We start from the raw sequence: 24,924 nt of genomic DNA, 5'->3' as shown, positions 1-24,924 counted from the left end.
GCCCTGCTTCCTGCCACCCGCTGCTTTAATTTGCTACTGTCATTTGCTAAATAATTGTTTCTCTGCAGTCTGGCCTCCGGGGGCAGCTCTCCCAGCGACGCTGCTTCGGGCATCTCTTATCGGTAGCGTTAATTCTGTTTCTCTGGACACTTATCTCTGCGGTCGAGGGGAAGAGCAGCTCTCGGGGGCAGAGAGCCGAGTGGCATCCTACCCAGCAGTTATCGCACCAGGCCGTGGAAGCGGCAGGAGCAATGCTGCCTGGGTTGGGGCTGTCGTAGGCCAGGCCCAAACCAAGCAATCCAGGACCAAAGTGGCTGCTAGAGTTGCCAGGAGCGAGCTGGCCGGCATTTAGCCACGGGACTGGCGTCTGGCTCCATGAGACGCACACAGTGACTCTCTTAAAGCCATCGCCAAAGGCGAGCTCTCCCCGCGGGCTGCCCTGGCTGCGAACGGGCCCCTGTGCTTGTCCAGGAGCATTGCGAGCGGCAAGGGCAGTGGGAAGGGCTGGTCCTCCTTGTCCTCTGCCCTTGCAGGAGGCAGCATTGCCCCCGGGGGGCACACTCAGGTGGGTCGGCTGCTCAGAGAGCAGCTCGCCACGTTCACATTGTGCTCTTGGATTTAAACCAGGTAGTGCTTACAAAACATAAGTGCTGAAATACTACAGCAAGTGCGGAGTGGGGAGGAATTATAAGACGCTGCCCTTTAAAGCGGATACTTGGCGATCCCTCCCGAAGCCTTGGCCGTTCAGCCTGCTGTTCCCGCAGCCTGCGTGCCCCTGCAGCAGCGTATTGCCCGACAGCCAATTTTAATTAGGTTTCTCTTATAAAACCAAAATGTGGGACAGCAAAGCGCCGTCAGCTCAAACCTTCAGCTGTGACTCTCCTGAGAGCAGAGGGAGGCAGGCCGAGGGAGGGGGGGTCCAGGATCAAGCCGAAGCCCTTGATCAAACATCAGCGTGACTCTTCCAGCCATGGGGCGATGTGCCCAGGCCTCCCGCTGAGCTCTCCCCAGGTATGAGGGGCAGGGACACAGATTCTGATGGAGGTTTTTAAGTGGGGGGATCAGGGGTAAAGTCAGTGTCCTCTGTGTGCGTCCGCTCTTGCTCTGCAGGGGGAAGGGGGACAGAAAATGGGCTTTAACAGAACCGTGTGTGGTGGCCAGCGCGGGGTGGGCTGCTGCCCTGCCTGGGTCATGGAGGATAAATCTGACTTTTCCCAGGTTGCCTGCTCTCACGGGAAGAAATCCAGATTTCTCTGTGGCTGTGGAGGGAGGCTGAGCAGAGCCAAGTGCCCCTTCTGAGGCACCACGCGTGCAAGGGGCTGGGGTTTGCTTGGGCGTTGTTATGTGGTGATGAAGGCACCGGTGCATCGAGCGGGAAGGTTGCTGTGAGCGATGGCCTGAAGTCTAATGGCTGGCAAAGATGCCGCAGAGCAGGCTGCGGGAGGGAGGGGATGGCAGTGGGCTGCCTCACCGATGCTCTGTGTGCCGCAGACCCTCTCGTGTGAGCCCTCTTGGTGCCTGAGGTCGGTATGTGGGGCAGAGGTGCCATCCTCAGGAGCCGCCTTCTCCTCCTGCGGTGGGGGATGTGCTGGGAGGGGAGGTCAGGAGGGTGCTGTAATGCACATGATCCCCACTCCGGCACCTGCTGTGGTTTCTGTTGCCCTCTGCTCCCATGTTGCTCCTTCCTGTCCCCCGCAGGGCTGTAATGTCATGGAAGACCAGGACCTTCGGGACATCGGGATCGGTGACCCGCAGCACCGTCGGAAGCTCCTCCAGGCTGCTCGCTCCCTCCCGAAGGTCAGCACCAATGTCCCTCACGTGGAGCAGGGACAGGGCATTGCCCAGCATGGCTGTGGAAACAGAGGAAACAAAAGCCAGTCTCTGTGACCCACAGAGGGATCACAGTGGCTGTGGGAAGGGTTTTGGGAATAGCAGGGAGGAGGAGGAGTATATTGATCCACCAAGGTCTGTGGGATGGGATCCCCCATGCTGGGGCTGGTGGCTGTCCCTCCTGCCAGTCTTGTTCCCAAGTGCATTCCTTGTTTATATAGTGAGGTTTTTTTACTTTAAAGCTGCTAGTGGAGATGATGATGGCCTTTAAACTTATTTTAATCGATGCTCTATGCCTTGAGATCCCAGCCCCCTGGCGCTTTTAACCCTTTTCTTGTGCTTTTACAGTTGAAACCCCTGGGCTGTGATGGGAACAGCCAGCCTTCGGTTCCCGCATGGCTCGACTCTTTGGGGCTGCAGGATTACATTCAGTCCTTCCTCTCGAGCGGCTACAGCTCTATTGACACTGTGAAAAACCTCTGGGAGCTTGAAATAGTAAACGTGAGTGTTGCCTTTCTCTTGCCATGGCAGTGAGGTCCTGCCCACGTTCCCTCTGGGGCTGCGACTTGCAGGGAGTCGTGTTAAATGGGAGCAGCGCTGCTCAAAGAGGGGAAGCTTTGCTTTGTTCTGAGGGACCGAAAGCCTACAGTGACCTTGGTCTCTCCCTGCAGGTGCTGAAAGTGAATCTGCTTGGCCATCGGAAGAGGATCATCGCCTCCCTGGCAGACAGACCGTACGAGGAGCCACCCGCAAAGCCGCCGCGGTTCTCGCAGCTGAGAGTGAGTCACTCTGTGTGCTCCCTGCCTGGCTGATGTGCCCGCGCGGAGCGTGCTCGGCAGTGGCCAGGGTGCTTTCTCCTTCCCTGGCTCTCCTTCGCTTTCCTCCCTTTCTTTCAAAGAACTAAACCCAGGTCTGTCAGGAGTAATTGTCTGATTAGCAGTAATCACCTCTGGGGGACTCGGAGATCTGTAGAGGATGTTTACTAAGAGCTCAGGTCCTGGATGGGTATCTAGGCTCAGAGAGGGAGGCATGCTCAGCCTTACTCTGCTGCTTTCATGCACAGGAAATTCTGCCTAGCAAAATCAAATGAAAAAGAAAAAAAAACCGTACAATGTCAATATTTAAATTAAAACTCCTTTGAAGGTAAGTATTGAGAGTAATAAGCACAGAGAGTGATCTTTTAAAATTGCATTGCTTGTTAAAAAAAAGGAAAGGGTAAAACCTGAATGGCTTGTTTCTTATTAAAACCAATCAATTTGACCTGGAAGCTTGGGTTACTCCTGGTTCACAGATACTCGGAGGTTTGGGAAGGAAAGTTCTTGAAGCATTGAGGCAACTGCACATCTGGCTGTGCGGAGGAGGGAGTGTTTTGTGTTAAACAGTTCCCATGGATGCACCTTGGCTGCTGCTGGAGATGATGCAGAGCCCAGTACTCCCACTCAGAGCATGGTCAAGTGGAACTTGGGAGACGTAACAGCCAGGCTGGCTCTGACTTGGCCGGAGCACCTGGAGCACTTGGGCAGAGGAGAAACAAATTACAAATTTGACTTTGCGCTGTATAAATTCTACTATGGCTGGGCCCCCCAGCCGCAAACGTCACCGTTTGTTTGGACAGACACGCTCTAGCTGAAGTGCCGGACAAGTTTACCAACTCTTAGCTTTCTTTTTTGCGGGTCAAACTCCATGTTCCTTGTTCAAAACAAAGCTGAAGCGTGCGAACACATCAGCGCTGGGAGAGATCTTAACGTGACCGACTCTATCCATTCAGCTTTTCACCTTATCAGCTCCAGCAACCCAAGCAGCAAATACTTACACAGGCATGCTCTGCTATGGAAACAAGTGGAGGAAGGTAATATTCAGCCCTTGCAGGTCCAGTTCTGGATGCCTGCCCCATGGGAAACGTCAGGCGGCTCCTTCAGATCAGGTGCCTCCATGCGAGGTGGGTGCCTGCGCTGAACGGGTAGCAGGGTGCTACTCCTGCCTCTGTGCCCTGCACCGAAGGGGAACACTGAGCTGACTTTCTTCCCCTTGTTTCCTGGCCAGATGTGAGGCGGCCTTCCCGCAGGCAGGCGTGTGACATGGCTCAGCTGGTGCGATGGGATGCAGCTGGGACCTGGTGTGTTGATTGTGCCGGTTGGGAGTCTGAGATCTGTCTCCCTGGGCCGGCTGGGCTTCTCCAGAGCTCTTGCTGCCAAATAGCGCTCAACGTGATTTGTGGATTTTGATTTTCTTGCTGCGGGATGTCAGGCCCTTCATTATCAGGGTTGGCTGGGAGGGGAGCCATTGCGTTCAGCGTTCTTTCTGAAAACCAACATTGGAGAGCTGAGTTTGGCAAAACGAGCTGAGCTTGCAGCTAACCTGCGAGCTCAGGAGCAGGGCGGTGTGCCACGGAGGGCTAGCATGTCGTGCTGCTTCCTCCCAGTGTTTGCAAATTAGCTTCCTGGAGCAGGAACTGTGAGCAATTGGATTTTCCCCATCCCAAACATCTGGTCCTTGTCCTGCTGCAAAGCTCTTCCCTCTTGCCTTGGATTCCCAAGGCTTTTCAACCAAAACAGTCTTAGCTGAAGTGAGTTGAGCTGCTGTGCCCTGCTTGCTCACACTGGATTTTTTAGGAACTGGGGTTCAGGTGTAAAAAAAAAAAAGAGGTGGTACTGCGCCGGGAGCATGTGCTCAGGAGCCAGGAGGGTGCCACGTATGAACCCTGCACCTTCATCCCACTGCTCAGCCGCCCCCTTTTCAGACGACAAAAGCCTGGACAGGCAGCAGCCAGCTGAGGATCTGCACTTCTCTGAAACGTCCTCTTGAGACCAATGAGACTGAAGGCAGGGTTGTTGGGCGGGGGGAGAGGAGTCCTTTGGTGCAGCATCAACTGATTGATATGCTGGACAGGGAGGCTGTGTAAGAGAATGGGCCATTTGCAGCATTTCCTGGTGCTACAGCTGGTGCGATCCAACGCCTGGCTCCAGCGTGGGGAGCGGAAGGACGTCAATGGCAAATTAAGCAAGTCCGTTGAATAGGGCTAATGCGCGTTGCAGCTGTGAGCTTCCCGCATTGTCTGCCGGGCCGGTTGGCACGTACAGGCAGCGAATCTTGCCTGCAGTAAGAGCCAGGCTGTCAGGCATCTGGGCTGATCTCTCGCTGGGCTCCCAGGGCTTTTCTCCTGGGGAGGCTGATCGTCAGCATTTTCGAATGCTTTGCTTAGTGCCTTAGCGGAGCCTGTTCGTCTGTAAACACCCTGCCCACAGCTCAGTGTGTCTCCTGCCCTCCTGGGATGAGCTCACGGGAGGTGGAGGTGTGCTCAGCCGAAAGGGCTGCATACCTGCCCGAAGCCATCCTGCAGCAAATCAGAGGTGTCACGTGGAAAATAAACGGTGTGGTTTATTTGAGGCAGGAGCCTGCAGAGCAGCAGCTGACCCCATTAACTCTGTTCGTTGCACCCTTTGTGTCGGACACTGCAGAGGGGAGCGAGGGTGGGCACGGCCATGGCACAGGCTGACCAGGACGGTTATTGGCGTCTGCCTCTTACAGTGCCAGGACTTGATGTCCCAGACATCATCGCCCTTGAGCCAGAACGACTCCTGCACGGGCAGATCTGCTGATCTCCTGCTGCCCTCCGGGGACACCGGGAAGAGGCAACACGACCGCGGCACTGAGGTTGCTCCCTACTCGAGAGCTGAGCGCTACAAAGCACAGGTCAGTGGGTGCTTTTCTGTGTCCTGGGGGCCCCTCTGCTCAGTTCAGGGCAGACTCCCCCTTGTCTGGAGGCAGCAAGGAGTTAGGGTGATGCGTGGAGAGCCAGAGAGCTGGTCAGGCACAGCTTCCCTCAAGCGTTAGAGCCAGCAGCTCTTTTATGCCTCAGTCTCACCTTGAAAATGGGTGACTCGCACTTCCATCAGCACTGGCACCTTCTCCTGCAGCATAGCACCTCTTCCCAATCCCATGGGATTTGGCCATTGCGAACCTCAATTGCATCAACCCAAAGAGCCCTCCTGGGATCTGTGATACAGCCCAGGCTGGACCTGTTGTGGCTTCTTCCCTTCCAGGAGGACCGTCGGGAGTCAAAGCTGACCCTGCGCCCCCCCAGCCTGGCTGCCCCATATGCCCCAGTCCAAAACTGGCAGCACCAGCCAGAGAAGCTCATCTTCGAGTCCTGCGGGTACGAGGCCAACGTAAGTGGCTTTTGGCTGTGGGGGTGGTGATGATGATGAGGTTCCGGGGTCAAGTTGTTGCGTGTGGAGTTGTCACGCTTCCTTCCCTTCCCTGGGTGACCTATCCCTCCCCAGCCGCAGCTGCTGGCCGTGATGGGGCCATGGCATTGCCTTGGGGTCGGCAGGGTTTCCTGCCTGAAGCCTTTAGGATGTCTGGGAGCACGTTAACATCTCCCCCTCTTCCAAACAGTACTTGGGCTCCATGTTGATCAAAGACCTGCGAGGGACAGAGTCTACGCAGGATGCGTGTGCCAAGATGAGGGTACGGAGGCTGCGGGGAGGGGGGCGGGGATTCACTCATACCCAGTGATGAGTGATGTGGAGAGGGGAATGGGGGGATCTCAGTGGTTCCCCAAACCCTGCAGGCTGCCCCTGTGCAGAGCAGGGACCCAGACCACCTCACAGGCTGCGCTGCTCTCGCTGGGGAGCTGTCCCTCCCCAGCACTTCTCCCCATAGTTGGAAGGTTTGTGCGGTGGGCGAACAGGTGTTTTTGTTGGGGAAAGGGGGTGCTGGGTTCACTTCAGGTCCCTGTCCCTTCGCCTCTGCTTCCACCATGAGCAGGCTTTCCTCCTCTTGGTCCAAGACCCTCGAAGCCTGCCTCTGTGGGGCAGTGCCCTGGGGTTCTCTGGCATGGCCTGGTGGGGTGGTGAAGAAGGGAGCATTTATTCACAACTGGTCACTTGAATCTTCTTGTTTCTGAAGAAATCCACAGAGCATATGAAGAAGATCCCGACCATAATACTGTCCATCACCTACAAAGGGGTGAAGTTCATCGATGCCTCTAACAAGGTGAGCTTCGGGTGCCTCAACATCGGTGTCTGGAGGGATGAGACCTGCAGTCCCACCTGCCTGGGGTGCTGCAGGTCATATCTGGTGGCTCCAGAAGCCACGGCTGGTCCTGAGGAGCTGCTGGGGCTGTGGGAGAGCACCGAGGTGGTAACTGTTACCGGAATGCTGAAGGCTCAGCAGACTGGCTGCTTGTGGACCGTGTTGCCATTTATTCCTACCACAGGAGGGAGCGAGAACTGGTTTGGCTGGGAGTCCCCCCTCCCTGCCAGGACCTCTTTTCCTCCCTGCCCCGAGTACATACTTGCCATGGCCATCGTTTGCCGGGTGTACTTGCCATGCCCAGAAGGTGACAGGTGCTTGTGGTTGACCCTGGCAGAATGTCATTGCTGAGCACGAGATTCGGAATATCTCCTGCGCTGCTCAGGACCCCGAGGATCTCTGCACATTTGCCTACATCACCAAGGACCTGCAGACCAGCCACCACTACTGCCACGTCTTCAGCACTGTGGATGTGGTGAGTGGGTTATCGCATCTATTCTCCCAGCGGGCTGCAGTCCTTTGATTGTTTCTTCACTCAGCTTTACTGACAAGTCATAGACCAGGATCTGGTCCATTCTAGGGCTCTTTGACTTGTTTCTACCCTAAAATATTCCTTTCAGAGTCCTGGCTCAAAATGCCTTTACTCTGGAGCTCTATTGACAAAGAGAATATTTGTCTGGCTTCATTACCGCAGTCTCCAGTGCTGAATAAAGCAGGGCAGGAGATTTTCCCTCCTGGGGAACATGCCGTGAACAAAACCCTAATACGCTCTCAATTATATTGAGCGTAATAGGCTGATTTAACAGCCTTTTAATTCACTGAGAGTGTGGAAGCATAACTTGCTTTTATTCTTGGGCAGAATCGGCTGTACAAGGCATTTGGGCTTTTTCTCTTTACAATGCAAAACGCTGCTAAACTGCGATGCTTACGGGGCTGTAGCAGGCTCGCAGGTGGTCCCCCCCGCCCGGGCTGTGCGAGTGCGGAGGCAGCTTGGTGCTGGCTCCCCTGCGGGGCAGGAGCTCAGCACTGCCCCACGCGTGCAGAGCGGCTTTGCCAGGGATACGGCAGGATGCGACCTGCTAACAGAAAGGCGATGGGCTCTGCCGAGGTCTGCATCTCCAGAGCAAGCCACTGAGCCGCCCAGACTCTGTGCAGGGCAAGGTAGCTCGTATGCACCTGACAGCTTTGTGTTTTCTGTGATCTCTCCGAAGAACCTGACGTATGAGATCATCCTCACATTGGGGCAGGCGTTTGAGGTCGCCTACCAGCTGGCCCTCCAAGCCCAGAGAGCGAAGCCTCTGGGTGCTGCAGCAGGAGAAATGATCGAAACAAAATCTTCCAAACCGGTGCCTAAACCACGAGCCGGCACGAGGAAATCCGCAGTACGTATGTGTGGGCCAGCAGGCTGCTGGGTGCGATCTGCACGATCTGAGCTTGGATTTCTTTTGGGCACCACATGCTTAAACCTTCCCCTTCGTGGTGGGGGGAGCCCAGATCCGGACAGGGTGCCCATAGCTTCAGGCACCGCTGATACTGCAGTGTCCGTGGCTCTGCTGACAGCCCTGCTGTGGCGTTAGGGCTTCCCCGGGTAGGATCAGGGCCAGCAGAGGTGGAAGTAGCCGGGGTGGGATGGGGGTTAGGTGTCCTGCTGGGACCAGCACAGCTTCCATATGCGAACCCTGCAGAGCCGCAGTACAGTGAGCAGGTAGCCTGCAGTCTGCACCACCAGAGTGCCCCTGTAGCCAAAACCAGCTGAGACTGGAGCTGCTGAGGAGCAGGGACTGCTGCATAAGCCATTGCCTTCCTTTAATGTCTCCTTTTGTCTGTGTTCTGCTTGCTCCCCCCGCTCAGGTGCCGCTCCCTCCCGACACTCGCTGTTGTTACTGTCACACCTGTACAACACACCGCCCCTCCTACCTGCCGCTGCAGTCTGTTAGTCCCGGAGCTAAGGTCTTTACCCTTCTTCCTGCCATCTTCCATTACGAACCGACCCGGGCTGCCCCCGCTGCCGCCGGCCCGCCTGCCTCCCCGCTTCCCACGTCTCCTGCTGTGGTTGGGTGTCCTGCCTCGCTGCTGTCTTCCCTCCCTGCTCGTTCCAGGGCTGTACCATGGGCTCAGAGGAACGCCAGGGACAAACGGCTCATATCCGTCCCCGCTGATGTAGAGTGGCAGCTCTCAGCTAACTGCGTTGTGCTTTCTGGTGTTGTTAACCTTCCTGTAGGATCCTGATTTAGGAGGACAAGATGAAAGAGCTTTGCTTGGTTGGGAGAGTAAATCACATGGGAGTTCACCTGCCAGGAGCTGTCTCCCTCTCTTTCCCTTTGCTTTTTTTTTTTCTATAGTACCATCTTTATAGCGCTGAACTTTTCACACTTGTTTGTGAGATGAAGCGAAGCCATTGCTAATGGTAATAGGGGCTCGCAGGCCTAACTCGGGTCATCTCAGGCTGCTGGGTTGAGCCTGACGTGGCTGGACACGTTTTAGCTGTGGAAGACTTGAATGCCTCCCCAGCAAGAGCTGCTTCCCCACACACATGCACGTTTTTGGGATGGGCATTAGGCAGAGCAGCAGCCTCTCTGTGCTTTGAATCCCCGCTCGTTCTGTCCCAGAAACAAGGGTGACCTAACGTGCCCTTTCTTTCCTTATTTTCTAGCTGGAGCCCCCTGAAGTGGACCAAGACTCCCAGTCTCATGCCAGTGTCTCCTGGGTTGTGGACCCCAAACAGGACTCCAAGCGGACCCTCAGCACTAAGTATGAGACCACTATCTTCTAAAGCAAACACACCCCGTGTCCACCTAGTCTAACCGTGCCTTTGCGATCTGATCTGTCTGCTGTTCTAAACTCCCTCTTCCTCCAGCTGCTCGCACTGAGCCCCGCGTAGGCACTACGTCAAAGGCAGCAGCACTTAGGAGACTGTAGACTTACATGGCTTTTGTACCTGATCACTACTGAACACTGTGAATTCTCCTTACTCGGAAACAAGGGTAACACGCTGTTAGATATCTGTGAGGTGGGAGGTGCAGAGGGATGCAGGCTGGGGGAATCGGAGATGTGGATCCAGGAAGCCGCCTGCCGTTTTCACGTCTTGCCCCTCGCTCTGGCACTGTGAATCCCTGGGGCAACGTGACACTCCCCAGGCCTTTTTTTTCTATTTCACCCTCTTATCCTTGGACTGATGGAGACCTCTTGTCTCTGCGGTGCACGCATTCCCTCCTCCTAGATCCTCTTCTTCCTGACTGAGCCACGGCTGCATACTGTTCCAGCGAACTCACCCCTCTTCTTACCTGCCACTCGAATCGACACTAACCACTGTGATGCTGTCTGCAAATAACACACGTTCACTAGATTTCCTCACGGGGACCCTTGCCCACAGTCTCTCCCCTCGAAGCCTGGAGCAGAAAAACTGCCCTGACGGGAGCGCTGGTCTGGGCCAGGTGTGATCGTTCCCACTGTGAGCTTTGTCCCTCTCAGAGACAAGGTGCTGTTCTGGTTGCATGCATTTCAGTCCCTTGTAGGGTTCCCCCCTCCCCACCCCTGTAGTCCTTCTGTTTACACTCACCAAACTCCTCATGAGCTACAGGCATAGTTCTCACTTGGCAGACTGTAAAGAGGTTAAACTTTTAAAGGCACATGTTGTTAGCCCCGTGCTGGGAAGGAAAGGTGTTTGAGAGGGGCTGGGTACTGTTTGAGGTCTGATAAAGCAGACGGAGCTCTGCTGTGTTCAGCAAGCTTGCTGCGGTTGTACTTTTTTTTTTTGCTGAAGGGAGAAATGTGATTGAAATCAGTCTGCTGCTGATACTAAAGCTTGTGTTCAGTCTATGAACCATTGCGTGTTGAGGGCTATAGGGATCTTGAAACATCTGTCGCCCTTCATCCTTGAGAGCGAGGATTTCACTTAGAGATGGCCCTGCGTCAGTGGGCACCTCTGCCTTTTCTGGCTGTTTCTCAAGCGCACATGTTTTTATTCTGGGAAAATGTCCCATTTCTGTGTATCTCAGTAGAAACAGCTTTTAATATCAGAATGTGACTGGGAGTCATTTGCATGAGACCACAGGGCGCTTGGCACAGGGCGGAGCAGAGCTGGGGCAGGTCTGGGAATGCCATACAGTGTTCACGACCCTGTGAAAGCCCCGGCGAGCGTCCGTGTTCCTACCCCTCATTCCTTCGCTTGCATTTGCAATTGAGCTTTTCAGTCTCACTGAGATGAAACTGAGGAGGAGGAGGATCTGACGAATACCAGCACTGGGAGGCAGGACTCCTGCCCTGGTGCTGCTTCTCCCTGACTTGCTGTGTGTCCAAGCAACATCGCCTCTCTTTACCTAAGTTTCCCCGTGTATGGGATGGGGACAGACTTGCCTCCCTCTCGGGTGTAAGGCTTGCTCTGTTTGCAGAGTGGTTTTAAGACCCTTTAGTGAAAGGTGCTGCGACTTCCACACTGTGGCAGCAAAGCCCCGATGCTCTCCTGACAGATAAAGTGCTTAACTTGCACAGACAGCCTTGTAGCAAAGCTGCCTCTTGGACCCCGACCAGCTCCTCACAGACAGCAGCTGTTGCACCTTTCCCGGGAAGGGGGCTGAGCAGATGGGGCAGTGGGAGAAGGGCTGCAGCCCTGTGTAATTGGGCTGCACAAAGCTCGCCAATGTGCACCTTGGTGTGAGCATCTGAACTGAGTGGAGGTTTTGTGTCTTGGCAAAATCCCCTCGTAGCCCAGTTCTGGAGAGCCGGCGGTGACAGTGGGTCTGTGTCGGAGAGCTGTGAAGGGAGGTGGACAGCAGCTATGTGCTCACCTCTGCATGCGATGTCTGGGTGGACATCTTAGATGTAAGCAAGGAGGGGGATGCACTCACATCTCCAGTAAAGCTTCATTTCCAAAACAGCTTTTAGAATTTACCCCAAATCTCCCTTTGCGATCACCAGTTGGCATCAGTGGTGAGCAGTCAGAACAGCAGCCCAGGGTTATTTATACACCTGGTATTTAGCGGCTAGAACAAGTCCAAGTTTTGCCAGGGCTGTTGCCTGACAGCTGCTGTTTCCCCAGACTTAGGTGAAACATGATGTTTCAAAATCTTTATTCAGCTCTTTCTCAGGAATGGATTTGATCTCCCAAGTCCTTTGTGGCTTTATGGCACTGAGCGGCAAACTGACTTCAAAACAAGGGCCAGGCTAGTAAGAGCCCAAGTGAGAGGACTAAGAAAGAAAGCTCAGTCTAGTATATATATTTCATATGCCATGGAGCTGCTTAACGTAGAGCCAGCACTCCTCTGCCTAAAGACCCCAAAGCTGAGGTCACCCCGCAGTTGCCTGAGGTGCTGCAGTGCCCTCCTGCCAGCCAGAGAATATTGGTGTGTCTGAGGTGATCCAAAGGTTGGGTTTGGGTTGGACCGGCATCTCTCTGAGCTGTAAGGGTGCCCTGAGGGTTTCTGTATCCTTCAAAGAGAAAGTGAATTAATGGTAGTGATGGTAGTGCAGTTTCTATGCATAAGCATCGACCATGCAGTCGCCCACACGTACACCTGAGTTTAGAGAGTCTGACCTCTCGTGTCTCCCCCTGCCTTCAGCTGGGAAGGGCAGGTTCCTCAGCACCTCCTAAAACTGGGTCACTAGAGCATGTGCCTTTCTAAGGGTGACCATCCAAACCCAGCGGGGATCACAGGCAGAACTCCAGAGCTTCCGCTGTGTGTCCATAACCCTCACGGCTGTGTCTCATCTCCTGGCCATACGCCTTCGTCTTTCCCAGCGCTTGTTTTTTATATGACTCGGAAATCATTCATTCCATTATCTTCCTTTCTGTTTGCCTCTGAAAAGCTGATCTCCGGGCAGCTGTCTCCTACCATGGAAATGTAGTAGCGGGGCAGAGACCTAAGAAGCAGTGGCCTGCTGACATGAAGATCATCTCCACCTGGCACTGGTGTCTGCCTCGGAGTGGGTGCATGGCTGCTCAGTGAGGGCTTCCAAAGCAGAGGGGGGAAAGGGATCCCAGCCACCAGCTGAGGAAAGCAGCTCTCTCCATTTCTAGGAAAGGAAAGTTGAGACTTCTGAGAGCGATGTCACCTTTTCTAGTTTGAGACAAATGTCTTTCGACCCGTTTCTTTTTTTAACACATAAAATGATAACAGAACAACTCCAGTTCATGGTTTAAATGTAGCACTGCAGTTTTTTGGTGAGGAAAAAAAATATATCCTTATTTACTGAGAATCCACGCAGTCCGGCAAGGAGTACAATAGAAAGTGTTAGCAGTGGGAGTGGTGTGCACATCTCTAACGGTACTTAAATTTGCTTCAATTCTGGGTGAAGAGTAGAGAACAGCAAATTCTTGGAAATAACTTCCTCCAGTGTGAGAAGCCTTGCAGGATAAGTCTGCATCCTTTGTTTTCAAAGCTACTCCACACTTTTATAGCAAATGGAAATAAGGAAGAGTCTGCAAAGAATCTTTCACCCCAGAGTGGTTGTGGCCAAGTATTACCGATGGTACAAAGCTTGCTTCCCCTACAGAGAACTGTTGCGTTGCAATACTTGACATTTCTATGGCAAGGACACAATTCCCATTTACACACTGAATATCTGGAGACGACTCCCTTCTCCAGTCTCTTGTGCACCTGTCTTGTTTTTAAATGCAGTTATGCCCTGAAGGGTTGGGTTTGTTTTTTTGGATTGTTTTTGTTTTGGTTTGGTTTTTTTAAAGTATATTCAATTGTGATTTAGCACTTTTTTGATACTAGCTCATTATTTAATTCGTGCAACAATTTCAGAAGATAAATAAGGAGTTAAATTTTGGGCATTACACTGAAACAGTCCCTACCCGAGGATAAATCATATCAACCTGCGGATGGCTTGGCCCCTGTCTAAGTCCAGTATCCCCAGATGCCACCATCTCGAAGGTGCTGTGTGCTTACTTGTCTTTCAAATTACCAGAGTATTTAACAGTAGTTTTGGCTGGGCCTTATGTGTTTTCACAGTACTGTTCCCCTCAAGGGAGAGATGTTAAAATGGTTGTGATTTGAAGTCTTCAGATAAAAAATTGTAGCGCAGCACATTTTGTTCTAACCTCGACAGGCATTGTAAAGGTTGGGGATGTGGTACCCTGCTGCTTTACAAGAATGATATGCCCAAATAATTTCTGTTTAACTCCAGTTGCTGCTGTATGTCAGGATTTGATTTAGTCTCTCTCGCCAGTAAGGCTGGGAGAAGTGAACCGTAATCCCGAGGGCATAGACCTGTAAATGATTAGGAGGAGGAAGTGGAGGTTGTTTTTTTTTTTTTTTTAAGTTGATAACTTTAGGAAACCTAACATTCCTTGTTATGCATATGTTGCAATTCATACTGGTGTAAGTGTAAATATTTGGTGTGTTGGCAACAAGTCTTTTTGGAGAGATTGCAAATTGAACCTCTGCTTGGGAGGAGGGACACCTTTCTTTTTTGATGCATGAGCTTTTTGAAGGTTGGCTTGGAGGTGACGTGGTGATGAAGACTCCAATCGCTGGGGGACTGGGCTTGGTGACCCTGGTGGTCCTTTCCAGTCCTGCATGTAATCCTCTGGTTGTCTTTAGTGATCCAACAGTTCTGTAGCCAGATACTCTCTTTCTCACTTCATAGACAAAGCAATTGTTTTGGCAGCGCATCTCCCCTTTTATTTCGATGGCTTTTCTCAAGGTACTTGCATGCCCGAGACTGATCCTGGACCATGCCATCGCCAACTGCCGGTAACCTGCTAACCCAGCCATCGCACAGTGTTCTGGCTCTTCCTCCCTACAGGGTTTCGTGGTATCTGGAGGAAAGTGCCCTAAATTTCTGGTGCTGAATATGACTTCGAATCAAAATGCATCTGCTCTGTTACCTGCCTGGGAAAAGGTGGCGCTGCCCTGGGCCTTGTTCCCCTTTTTAAGGACAGATTGTATTTTAAAGTTGTTGGTTTGTGCGTGGCATGAGTCTGGGCTGAGAACTCCAGATGGGTAAACCAAGATGCAGAGTTGTTATCTTTTTTTATACAGGGAATTTTTTTTTTCCCAATTTGAAGCTGCTTTATCCTTTTTAATTTTGTATCTACAAAAAAAAAAGCTAATCTTAGCTGTTCAGCTGACTCTGAACTCGCTTTGGGATTGTTCTTTTTAGAAGAAATTATGCAACTTTTGCGGGGTACGTGCCTGTCCCCCTCCCAGGGAAAAGATGCAGCACCTTCCAGGATGTACCTCTAGTGAAAAGCTAGTACATTCACAAGGCTGCTGAGACACAGACCAGATGCCAAATAGTCCCTCCAAACACGTCCAGTCCCGTGCGCAGCTGAAGTGGAGTCAATTGCTTTAATGCTCTTTCCACCCCACTTCAGACGTTTCTAGCAGCAGCAGCAGAATTTCCCCTGGCTTTCTTCTGCTTGCATCATTTCCATGCAACCAGGTTTTTATTTTAGAGCAAGCATGGTGTTTGCAACGCTGTCTTGTTGCAAAAGGTCTCCTTTTTAGGTCTCATATTGGCATTACTTACTGCTTTTTTTATTATTATTTCTTCAAAAGGAAGTAACTGTGCTGCTTTTGCAAAGTCGATCTAGCTCAAATGTTTTTTCTTTTCCATGGAAGAATAACCTGAGATTCCCTAACAGGGCAGAGAACAGTCAAGTTCAGTTTGCAATGTAGACATTTTTGCTAATTGTGATGTACGGCAGTGGGACTGATTTGTAATACAAATGTTATTTAATCTGTCTGTATTTTGATACTTGAATTTCCTTTTTTTTTTTCCTGTATATACAATTGTTAATCTGTTTGAATTTGTCGGAATTTTAAACATCTTGTGGTACCAAACATAACCAATCTGTGCAACAACATAGACTGACCTCACTACAACAAGGCGAGATTGTAAATATTCCTGGGCTTCCAGCAGTCGTTTTGTTGTTTTCATAATTGTACAACTTAGAACAGACTGAATTAATAAACCAACTTAGACACATGTTCACCTGTCGTCACTGTGAGCTCCATGTTACACTGAAGTCTCCTGGTCATCTGTGTTAAAGCAATGCTGCTCTCGTCCTCAGCTCGCAGGCCTGACCGGGGGAGGGAAGAGCAGAGGGGTGAGGGCAGGCGGCTGCAAGGTGGTTAATTCGCTCAGGCGAGAACGGTACCTGCACTTCTTGGCTTTGTAAATCCGAGGAACACAGAACTGTCCGAGCATGGTGCAGGGATGATGTGCTGCGGCTGTGGGACACCGACGAGCTGGGAGCAGAACTGGGGTCCGTGCTGTCGCGAGGTGTGGGGCGCACGGGGTGGGGAGTGCCGGCTGCCCAGAGGTCACTCTGGTTGAAGCTGCTCTTTTTGCAGTTAGTCAAAGTGATCCCCCAGATCTTGAATATTACTATTTTGAGACAAACTAATTTATGCATAAAAATGCATCCACATGTTCTGTTAAAGATAGACCCACCTCTAGCACAGCTGTCTCTGACCACTTTGTGTATGTTCTCCCTGTGACGTGAGAAAAGCTCATTTTTACCCCACTAATGCACACCTGCAAGCATTGTTCCACTGGGGACTGTCAGGCCCCTAATTTACTCGCGATAAACACTAAAATCGCTTTTCTGTAGCACGGCAGCAAGTGTTTCATGTAACAACTGTAACAGTTCAGGCAGCCTTTATATGTAGTATTTACCCAGCAACGATTTTTACTTCCCGAGAAGCAGGATGTTTTCATTATGTAAAATTAGAGCAAGAAATGCAGACATTTAAATACAGGTTAAAGTTCAGATTTTCATGTCAAGTAAAATCCGGCTAATGTGAAATACTAAATACACCAGGGATTGCTAAATTTATACCGTATGCTCCATTTATAATAATTCAGTCAGTCAGATTTTCAAGCTAACATTGAAATATATTGAGCAGTTTTAATGATTTTAAATACCATGTGGCTTTATCAAATGCAAACAGCATCCCTAAGCTGTGACTAATGTGTCAGCAAAGTAGGTTACAGGCCCATGGCAGAATTAACACCTTGAATTAAAAAAAAGCCTAAGTTGCACCGCAGTTTTATGAGCTCCACAGCCCATTGCCTTCCCCACCAAATTGAGGCAGTTTTTTTAGGAAAAAAAGCCACTACCTTTTGTCATTGAGAGGTTTATTCAGATACTGCCATGTCACTTCCCAGTAGCAATGCTGGGCCCGGGTGGATTTCTCCGATCGTTTTTGTTTTTTTTTTTTGTTGTTTTTTTTTTTTTACAAGCTGAGGCATGATTTGAGAAACTGTTGAGACCATGTTCCATCCCTGCCCAGCACATGGTGAAGATGATCAGAAAGAATCCATCCCTGCAGCTGAGTCTGGTTCTGCATTTGGGAGAAGCACCTGCTTGAGAATCCCTGAGTAGCAAGGTCCAAACACCTGCCTGTTGTGGCGGATCATCCTTCCAAACCTGCACCCGACTTCCAGCAGGTCTTCCTGAAGACCCTCTGGGAAATCTTTCAGAGAATTCTGTCCATCAGGGGAAATTAAAAGGCTGAGGAAGGAATGAAGCTGCTGCTCTGTAAGGAGCGTAAGTATGACAACAAAGAAATAAATGGACAGGTGACCTTTGCTCAGACAGCTAGTTTTGAGACAAAGGCTTCTCCACGCAGTCAAGAGCAGCTCTGAGGACAGCAGCATCATGGCAAGATGCTGGGGGTGAGTCACACGCTTGATCAACTCAGGGACAGAATGGATTAATGTATTATTCTTCCAACTACTAAGCAGATCAAACAGCATCCAGCACAGGAACCAAGGCGAAAGTGTGTGACACAAGGAGAGTACTTGAGTATCAGGAATACTTGTTTTCACTGTGTGCTGCGTAGCTGCTTCTGACAATGGCTGTCGCTGAGGTACTGGGCTGGAGGAGTTAAGAACGGTCAAATCCATCAACCCTAACATTAAAGTGGAGCAGGTCAACAGTAAAGATTTTTCACCCACTCTGAGAGGTTTTTTTTGGTACGGCATTGAAGTGTCAAGCATCTTAGAAGTGTAATGGAATACAGAACTTCAGAGCCCGGGATTTATCTTGCCTGCCACAGCAGCATTTTGAAATTGAAAGCATTCAAGAAGCCTCTCTGAGGAACACAGAGCTGAGATTTAACTACCCAGCTGCTTCAGATGTTCTTGCACTTGAAGTGAGTGTGTGGAAAACGCTGATAATGGCCAAGACTGCAGGCGAGAGACGGGGCTGACTTTTCAGACATGGCGTGGGGAAGGCTGTCTAGTTCTGCAGCTTCTAACGCCGTACCACCGGTGAGTCACTGCCAGCACGCACTGCCCAGCCTGTAGGTTTATCAAGGTTTGGTTTAGGCTATTAATTCAGCCTTCTGAATGACATCAAAACAAAATAGCCTGCTCTGACATGGAAAGAATAAACCCAAATAAACAGTGTGGTGGAGTCTACACAGGCTGGGAAGGAGATACTTAACTAGATGAAACAGTGGGCAGGAAGAGCCTCACCTTATTTTCATAGCTGATAAAAGCTAGTCTTCCATGTGGAAATAATCTTTCCCGTAGCATACTAGCTGCCTGTGGCACCGCAATCTGATGCGGAGTTAGTGTTCAAAGTACTAATAAAAGGTCAAAATAACCAGCTCTTATCCAAACCGTTTGAATAAATATTTTGATGGAGCAGCATCACAGGGCAGCTGGTTAGCTGAATACCAAGCAGTGCACTCTCTAGGGATAAATATTATTTAAAGATCTTAGCCTGGTGCTTTACTACAGCCAGTGATTAAGCTCTCACTCTACATCCTAGACTGAAGATTGCAACACTACCTAGGGACAGACTGTGTGCTTGGGCCTGTTTAGCTTTTAGCAAGGATGGGAGGATTTAAGAGATTTTTCAAAGCAATTACTGTTTGGGAGCATTTCAGGGTGGAACAGGAAAATCAAGGTAGTTTCTAAACCTAGCTTCCCTGTGTGGGGCAGCCAGACACTCCCACCCTCAAGCAGAAGTTCTGCTCAATGCAGGGAGTCTGTTTTGCTAGTACCGATCCGATGCTAGAGCTGTCTCCATGCTCCAGGGTCATTAGCCTAAACCTAAGCTATGGCCTACGAGTGCAAAGTGGCTTCAAGGTGGAGTTAGACCTAAGCCGGGAGCCTCACCGATGACATGCCAGACTGCATTGCCCTTGTCTGCAGTGCTTTTTGTCTGGCCTTTCAGGGAAGCACATTTGTCAGTGGTAAAAGCAGCGTAACCCAGCTGTGAGAGAGTCCTGCTGACTTCCTGGAGCACTTGTTCGCTGACATCTTCTAAAGCATCTTCATACCTAAATCACACAAAGGTACATGCACTAGGGCCATGACTCACATTGCTTGGGGAAGGGGTCTTGCAGGCACAGAACAAAGAGGGAAGCCTCTCCACATGCCTGTGCTGTGCCGTGCCGTCACGGCCAACTAGCACAGGACAACCAACATACCAGAGCTCTGCGAACTAAGCTTCCCTTCCCAGCACTTTGGCAAGCAGAGACTCCCCTGCAGCTGACTCATGAAATAGTGATCAGCACTACTAATTTTCATCTCTAATCTGGAAGAGACTATTGCTCTAGAGAATTAGCTCCCAGCTAAAAATGCTGGCTGGCTTCCACCACTCCTTGCAGTAGACCTGGCTGCTTTTTGGATATCTCTTCCAATTCCAGGGGAAGATTCCTGCTCTTCATCCCACAACCAACCAATGCCTGCATACTCACTCTTCTTCTTCTGGAAAAGAAAACTCAGAGTAACCCGCCTAGTACAAGACAGCCCTTCCAAGAGGACCTGTGTTACCTGTTTCAGCCTAGCTACAAACCCAGGTGAGTCACATAAGATGCCTCCACACATGCCACTGGTCATTGCAGCTGTGATGGTAAGCTGATTCACTTGCACTCATACTTCCTGCAGTCAGGCCTGATCCATAAACAGTGTCTGTGAACAGAAACCAAATCAGCCTGTGGGTGTAGAAACAGCAGCTGGGATAACTCGGCAGATCTGAAGCCATGGAGCAGGGCTGTAACATCCCCATGAAGCTGAGTGGAAGGCAGCTGCCTGGCAGCAGGGAGGTTTAGTTTTGTGAAAAACCCGATTTGTTTCACAGGGGAAAAAACATGTGCAGTGACTCACGGTGCAGAGGGGACAGAGAGTCTGGCCAGCTCTTTCTATGGAAGATGCAGAACCAATACACTTGGTCATTTTGTACATCTTTATAAAAACACTGTAAAAGTGCCCAATCACTTTCCTACCTCAGGGTATTCCTTCTCCACAGGCTCCCAGCAAAGGAGATTCACGTATCCTCGATTTTGCACGGACGTGAGACTTGGCACAGTCGCGCTACCGCTGACAGCCCCCGGCGAGCGAATCACCGACTGCCTGGTGGGGTGGCAGCTGCAAGGAGGACGCCAACACTGCTGCTTTGCACAGCCATTCACTTGTGTGACCCAGGCTGTCTGCGATGGGTTAACAAAAGCAGATGTTTGCAAGAACAGACTGGTCAGGCTAAGTAAGAAGCGGGTACACTGTGCTGCAAGCTGAAGGGGATGCACATTTGGAAAGTGAAGGCATCGTGGTGGCTGCTGGAATGGTGGGGAACGGCTTACCCCATCACTGACAGTATTATTATCCAGTTGCCAGGGCAGAGGGTTAGGCTACTGAGACCAGTATCGGGACAACACTGTTGCACAGAGGATTTCAGCCTTCCAGCAGCACCTGTGATGGAGTCTAATGAAGGAGAGAGGGAGCCGGAGAGAAATCTACAGCCTAGCAAAAGAGATGTCTGCATCAAATGCAGGCTTTCCTCTTCAAATATGCCTTCTAACAACATTTTGCTCATTCCTCTGAGGATCTTAAAACATTTTAAACTCGTGAGAATTTACAGTTCCTCCTGAGAAAGCGATTAGCTCTGTCTTATGTGTGCAGAAACCAAAGCACACTAAGTAACTTCTTTTCTGCAAGGCATGTTAATTGAAGAGCCTTGAGGAAGGGACTCAGGGGCCCTCCAGCTTTTAGAGGCATTTCTCTCATCTGTTACTGAGCAAGTGATGAAAGCATCACCTTTGGAATACTAAGTTTCCTTTTAGTGCTCTAATAGCTCCCATGGAAGTAGCAGTTCTCCTCTCCCTTCCCCTCTGACTTACTAGGCAGCTTATCCCGGAGTTCCTGGAATTTCTTCCATTTGTAGTGGACAGTGTGGTCCTGCAAGTGGGTATGGAGGTTCTGGATGGTAAAATTCAGCATATCCATTTTCATCAGGCCCAACACCCAGAAAATCTCGCTGGGATGAGACACAGTGAGTTGAAGGTTTAATACTGCAGTAAATGCTGTAATTGGGGCCACTTTAGGATGCTGAGAAAAGGGAATTCAGATCCTCTGACTTGCTTCCATTTTCTCACAGAAGGTTGTTTAGTCTAATTGGAGTGGTCCCTAAAAATTACTAGATAAAGCAGATTTACTTCACTAAAGACTCTTCTACTGTCTAAATTGCAGCTGGGCCACAGGAGTATGTCTACACTGGAAAAAATAAGGAAGTCAAAGCCCAGAATGCATGAAAGGGTCTTTGGCCATAATTCCAAGGCAACTTCCTCTTAACTCAGTGTTTCATGTTTGAAGGTTTTGCCAGTCTGTGCAGACCAAGGCCGAGCCAGCATCACCCACCTGAGAAGCTGAGCAGGGTCTGTGAGGCTTTGCAACCCTTGTACTTCCTCATCTCGAATGGGCACGCACAGCCTTGCCATCGTGCCAAGGGCGTACGTGGCGAGACCATGGATACCCAAAGCCCCGTGCTCAGCCTCCTGTCTAATCAGCTCCATGTCCAAGGCCTCTTCAATCTGGCTTCGCAGTTGGTTGTGCCAGCAGCACAACAGCAGGTCCTGGCCGAAGAAGCAGCAGTCATTCCTTGTTCCAGGAACTCAACAGTTTTTCTGAGGTTGCTCAATAGGAATCGAGGCTGGCCTTGTATTGAGACTAAGCTAACTACTCGGTACACAAATTCTGGGGCACACAATCCCTCGGCTCCAGTGACTCACTTCAGGATGTCTGGCTACTGTTTCACATCTTGCAAAACCTTGTTTACTGTCATGCAGGAAAGAAGGGAGTTACCTGTCTGGAGCTTAGACTGGAAAGCAAACTATACGCAACTTCATGCCCTGCTAAGAACATGTGTCTTTTAGTGCTAAGCCGTGTTATTACTCACTTCACTGTACACTTAAGTAGTAGATACAGCTCCTCATATACCTAAAGTGGTGTCTTTTGTATAAAGAATTGCAGTTTTTGTTTGGCAGACACTATACTGGGAATGGCCTCCAGCTGTTACTGTAGCCAACAGCTCAAACAAAGGCTTGCCATCCTTTTGGGAGAGTATGTGTTTTAAAGACCTGGGACCAGAGAATGAATTTCCTTCTCAGACAGGTTTTGGAAGGTGCAGTTATGTAATTTGTGTCTCCCTATAAAGGTAGCCTGTTTTCTCCTCCCTCTTACGGATGTTCACATGGGAATATTGGATGTAAGGGTTGAGGTGATGATTCAGAGAAGATTAATTCTGAACATAACCATCTTCTCCGGTTCAGGAACAACTCACCTCTTTTATCTCCTGCAGCAGTGTAGTAGATTGCTCGAGTGTAGTCTGGGGGACGAGCAGAGAGCTGTTCCTCCAGTCTGTCCCAGAAGGCTTTGTGCAACATCTGCTTTGCTCTGTCTTCCAGGCTAAGAAAGAAGAGAGGAGTGGAGAGGGTTTCTATTAACATCAGACAACCACCATCTCTCAGTTCAATGGGACCATTCCTCTTGGTTTTCATTGCAGTTCAGGTCTTTAGACATTTTCTTCTCCCCACCTTTCCCTAGCTCATGGAAACCTCTCTCAACCTGAATTTCCTGTTCTTCTAAAGTGGAACACCTTCCTTTCAACCCTGTTCATAAAAAGCAGCACTTTCAACCCATCTTAACTGAGGGGTAAAAAAAGCATAGCATTTTTCAAGGAAACTCTCCAAGCCCTCAGAAGGGATCAACAGAATGTTTTTCTAGCTAGTGTTTGTTTTTTGCAATGAGAGAACGTCAGTTGCTTAAACAGATCTTGAAATGAAGCGTAGGCACCTCGGAGGAGATCTTCACTGAAAAGCCTGCTTTGTTCATGTCAAAGTCACAGCTTACACAGCTGAAGCCGCTAAATCTTTCAATGTTAGTGAGTCATGTCTGATGCTCATCAGATTTAAGAACTTATTAGTAAATCATGAGGCAATGAATAAATAAAACAAGCTCCAACATTTTTTTTATTTTAGGAGCTATCCTATTTTCTTGCTACTTCTACAGTCAGATCCAAACCCACCTCCTTCCCGCATTCTCACATGTTTTCTGTAACACGACAGAAAGGAGCCAAGCCTGAACATATATACACCCCTTTTTGGGGCGAAGCTAGCCATCTTGCAGCTCGAAGTCACTCTTGAGTACAATTTTGTGCACAATGGTCAGTTTGGAAATGCCATCGGTTATTTCCTGTAGCTCATTCATGGGGAGAGCTTGCAGAGGGCTGGCTGGAGAGAAGCAGAATAAAGCAAATGAGAGAAGGAATGCTAGCTGTAGTCTTCGAGAGAAGCAGGTTTTTTAAAAAAAAAAAAAAAGGCTGGACAGCTTTTTAAGTGATAAAGTGAGATTCGTGCGTGGACAGCGTACCTCACGTTCCGCGGGTGCGAGGGGACCTTCCTCCTCACCAACACCCGCCCCGGGGAGGCCGAAGCCCCGCGGGCCGGTCCCGCGGAGTGCGGCTGACACCTAGTGACGGTCGGGAGCGGCGGGGAGGCACCGCCGCGTCATTCAGTGTGAACACCGAATTAGACATTCGAACGTTAATATTTAACCCCATTTAAAGATTGCCGGCAAGGGCTGGGGGAGAAGCCCCGAGGCCCCCACCTTACGGTGGCCCCGGCGGCTCCGGTCCGATCCCCCGTCCCCGTACCGGGCGGCGGGCCGGGGGCCGGCAGCTCCTCGCCGCGGGGCCGGGGCCGGGGCTTGGCGCTGCTGCGGCGGCGCCCGGGGCGGCGCCCATTCCCTCCCCTCCCAAAGCCGCCGTTAGCCCCGCGGCACGCGCCGGCCCCGGCCCGCCACACCTTTAAACAGGGCCGAACCACGGCGCGGGGAGGGGGGAACACCGAACCCGCTGCCATTGTCTCCGGGGGCATCCCGCACCCACCCTCAGGGCGGCCGCACCTCGCTAGCTCCAACCAGACGCCGATCGTTCCACGGGGCGTCTCGTAGAGCCGCCGCCTCCCGGGCGCGGCTCCGCTGACGGAGCCCGGAGGGCTGAGCACCCCTCCGTGCTGGCGTTGATAGGCCGCCCCGCAACGGGGTCCTGTTCCCCCCCCCACCTTACGAATGGAACGCGCCAGGCCCCGGGCCGAGGCGGCGCGGACGGGCCGTCCCATTGGAGGCGGAGGGGGGGAGAGACGCGACGGCGGGTGTGAAGAGAGGGGCGGGCTGCGAGCGGGGGGCTGTGGAGGCTGTGAGGGGCTGTAGCTTAGTGCCCGCCAGCCGCCGGGGCAGCGGCCTCGGGCCTGCCGGACGGCACGAAATGGCGACTCTGGTGCCAGACAGGCTCTGGCAGAGTGCTGCTGGGCTTAGAACAGCTGCGCTGTCCCTCCTCCTCACTTTATTCATCTGCTTTTGTCCATTTTTTACCCTGGTGGGCCCAGAAAGCAGTGGCTGACTGTGGCCACCTACCCGTTTGCTATAACCTTCCTTTGACTTTGCAGGGACTGGGATTAAATCTGTGGGACAAAACTCCCAGTCTGGGCTGAGGCTCCTTGTGTGCCGACAAACAATTTGCCTTTCTTCTCCCTCCCATCATTTATTTCCCTTCCCAATTTATTTCCCAATTTATTTCCTAAGTATCCAGTAACGCCCACCAGCTGACACCTGCACAGTCAGGGGCTGGAGCTGGGACATTACAGGGCACTGTTACACATTAACCAAACACGTTAACTGTTATATGGTTAGAGGGGCCATGGGGCAGGGGATGGGGGGTCTCAGGGTCTCGCCATCCCCCCGGCTCCACACACGCAGTGACCTGCGCTCAGCCCTGTGTGTGCGAGGGACAGGCGTGAGAGCCAGCCGGGCTGG

The 24,924-nt window shown here is 51.2% G+C and overlaps 2 protein-coding genes across 14 annotated transcripts in view; one reads left to right on the top strand and one right to left on the bottom strand.

The window, feature by feature from the left end:
* Positions 1-15,804, top strand: part of ANKS1A (ankyrin repeat and sterile alpha motif domain containing 1A) — a 111,315-nt gene extending 95,511 nt beyond the window's left edge. For 6 of the 13 annotated variants that reach the window (XM_075115580.1, XM_075115576.1, XM_075115582.1 and 3 more), the window contains 11 exons: positions 1,699-1,797; positions 2,179-2,331; positions 2,502-2,609; positions 5,359-5,523; positions 5,874-5,999; positions 6,229-6,300; positions 6,742-6,828; positions 7,205-7,342; positions 8,079-8,249; positions 8,719-8,817; positions 9,521-15,804. In XM_075115580.1, the coding sequence (XP_074971681.1) occupies positions 1,699-1,797; positions 2,179-2,331; positions 2,502-2,609; positions 5,359-5,523; positions 5,874-5,999; positions 6,229-6,300; positions 6,742-6,828; positions 7,205-7,342; positions 8,079-8,249; positions 8,719-8,817; positions 9,521-9,640 (1,338 nt within the window). In that variant the 3' untranslated portion in view covers positions 9,641-15,804. The remainder of the gene's footprint in view (positions 1-1,698; positions 1,798-2,178; positions 2,332-2,501; positions 2,610-5,358; positions 5,524-5,873; positions 6,000-6,228; positions 6,301-6,741; positions 6,829-7,204; positions 7,343-8,078; positions 8,250-8,718; positions 8,818-9,520) is intronic. The other 7 variants (XM_075115586.1, XM_075115584.1, XM_075115581.1 and 4 more) reach the window with 4 other exon arrangements.
* On the bottom strand, positions 15,564-24,230 carry TCP11 (t-complex 11). Its single transcript, XM_075115964.1, is given in 11 exon segments — positions 15,564-17,360; positions 18,952-19,115; positions 19,574-19,749; positions 20,064-20,175; positions 20,177-20,267; positions 20,955-21,091; positions 21,472-21,686; positions 22,394-22,420; positions 22,422-22,518; positions 23,207-23,392; positions 24,016-24,230. Coding segments are annotated over 11 exon segments (1,650 nt in total). The 3' UTR covers positions 15,564-17,130.
* Positions 24,231-24,924: the final 694 nt, after the last annotated feature.

The sequence above is a fragment of the Phalacrocorax aristotelis genome, chromosome 21, assembly GCF_949628215.1.
Source record: "Phalacrocorax aristotelis chromosome 21, bGulAri2.1, whole genome shotgun sequence".
Taxonomy (NCBI): domain Eukaryota; kingdom Metazoa; phylum Chordata; class Aves; order Suliformes; family Phalacrocoracidae; genus Phalacrocorax; species Phalacrocorax aristotelis.
Note: the sequence above shows the minus strand (reverse complement) of the source record. Positions and strands in the feature narration are given on the sequence as shown.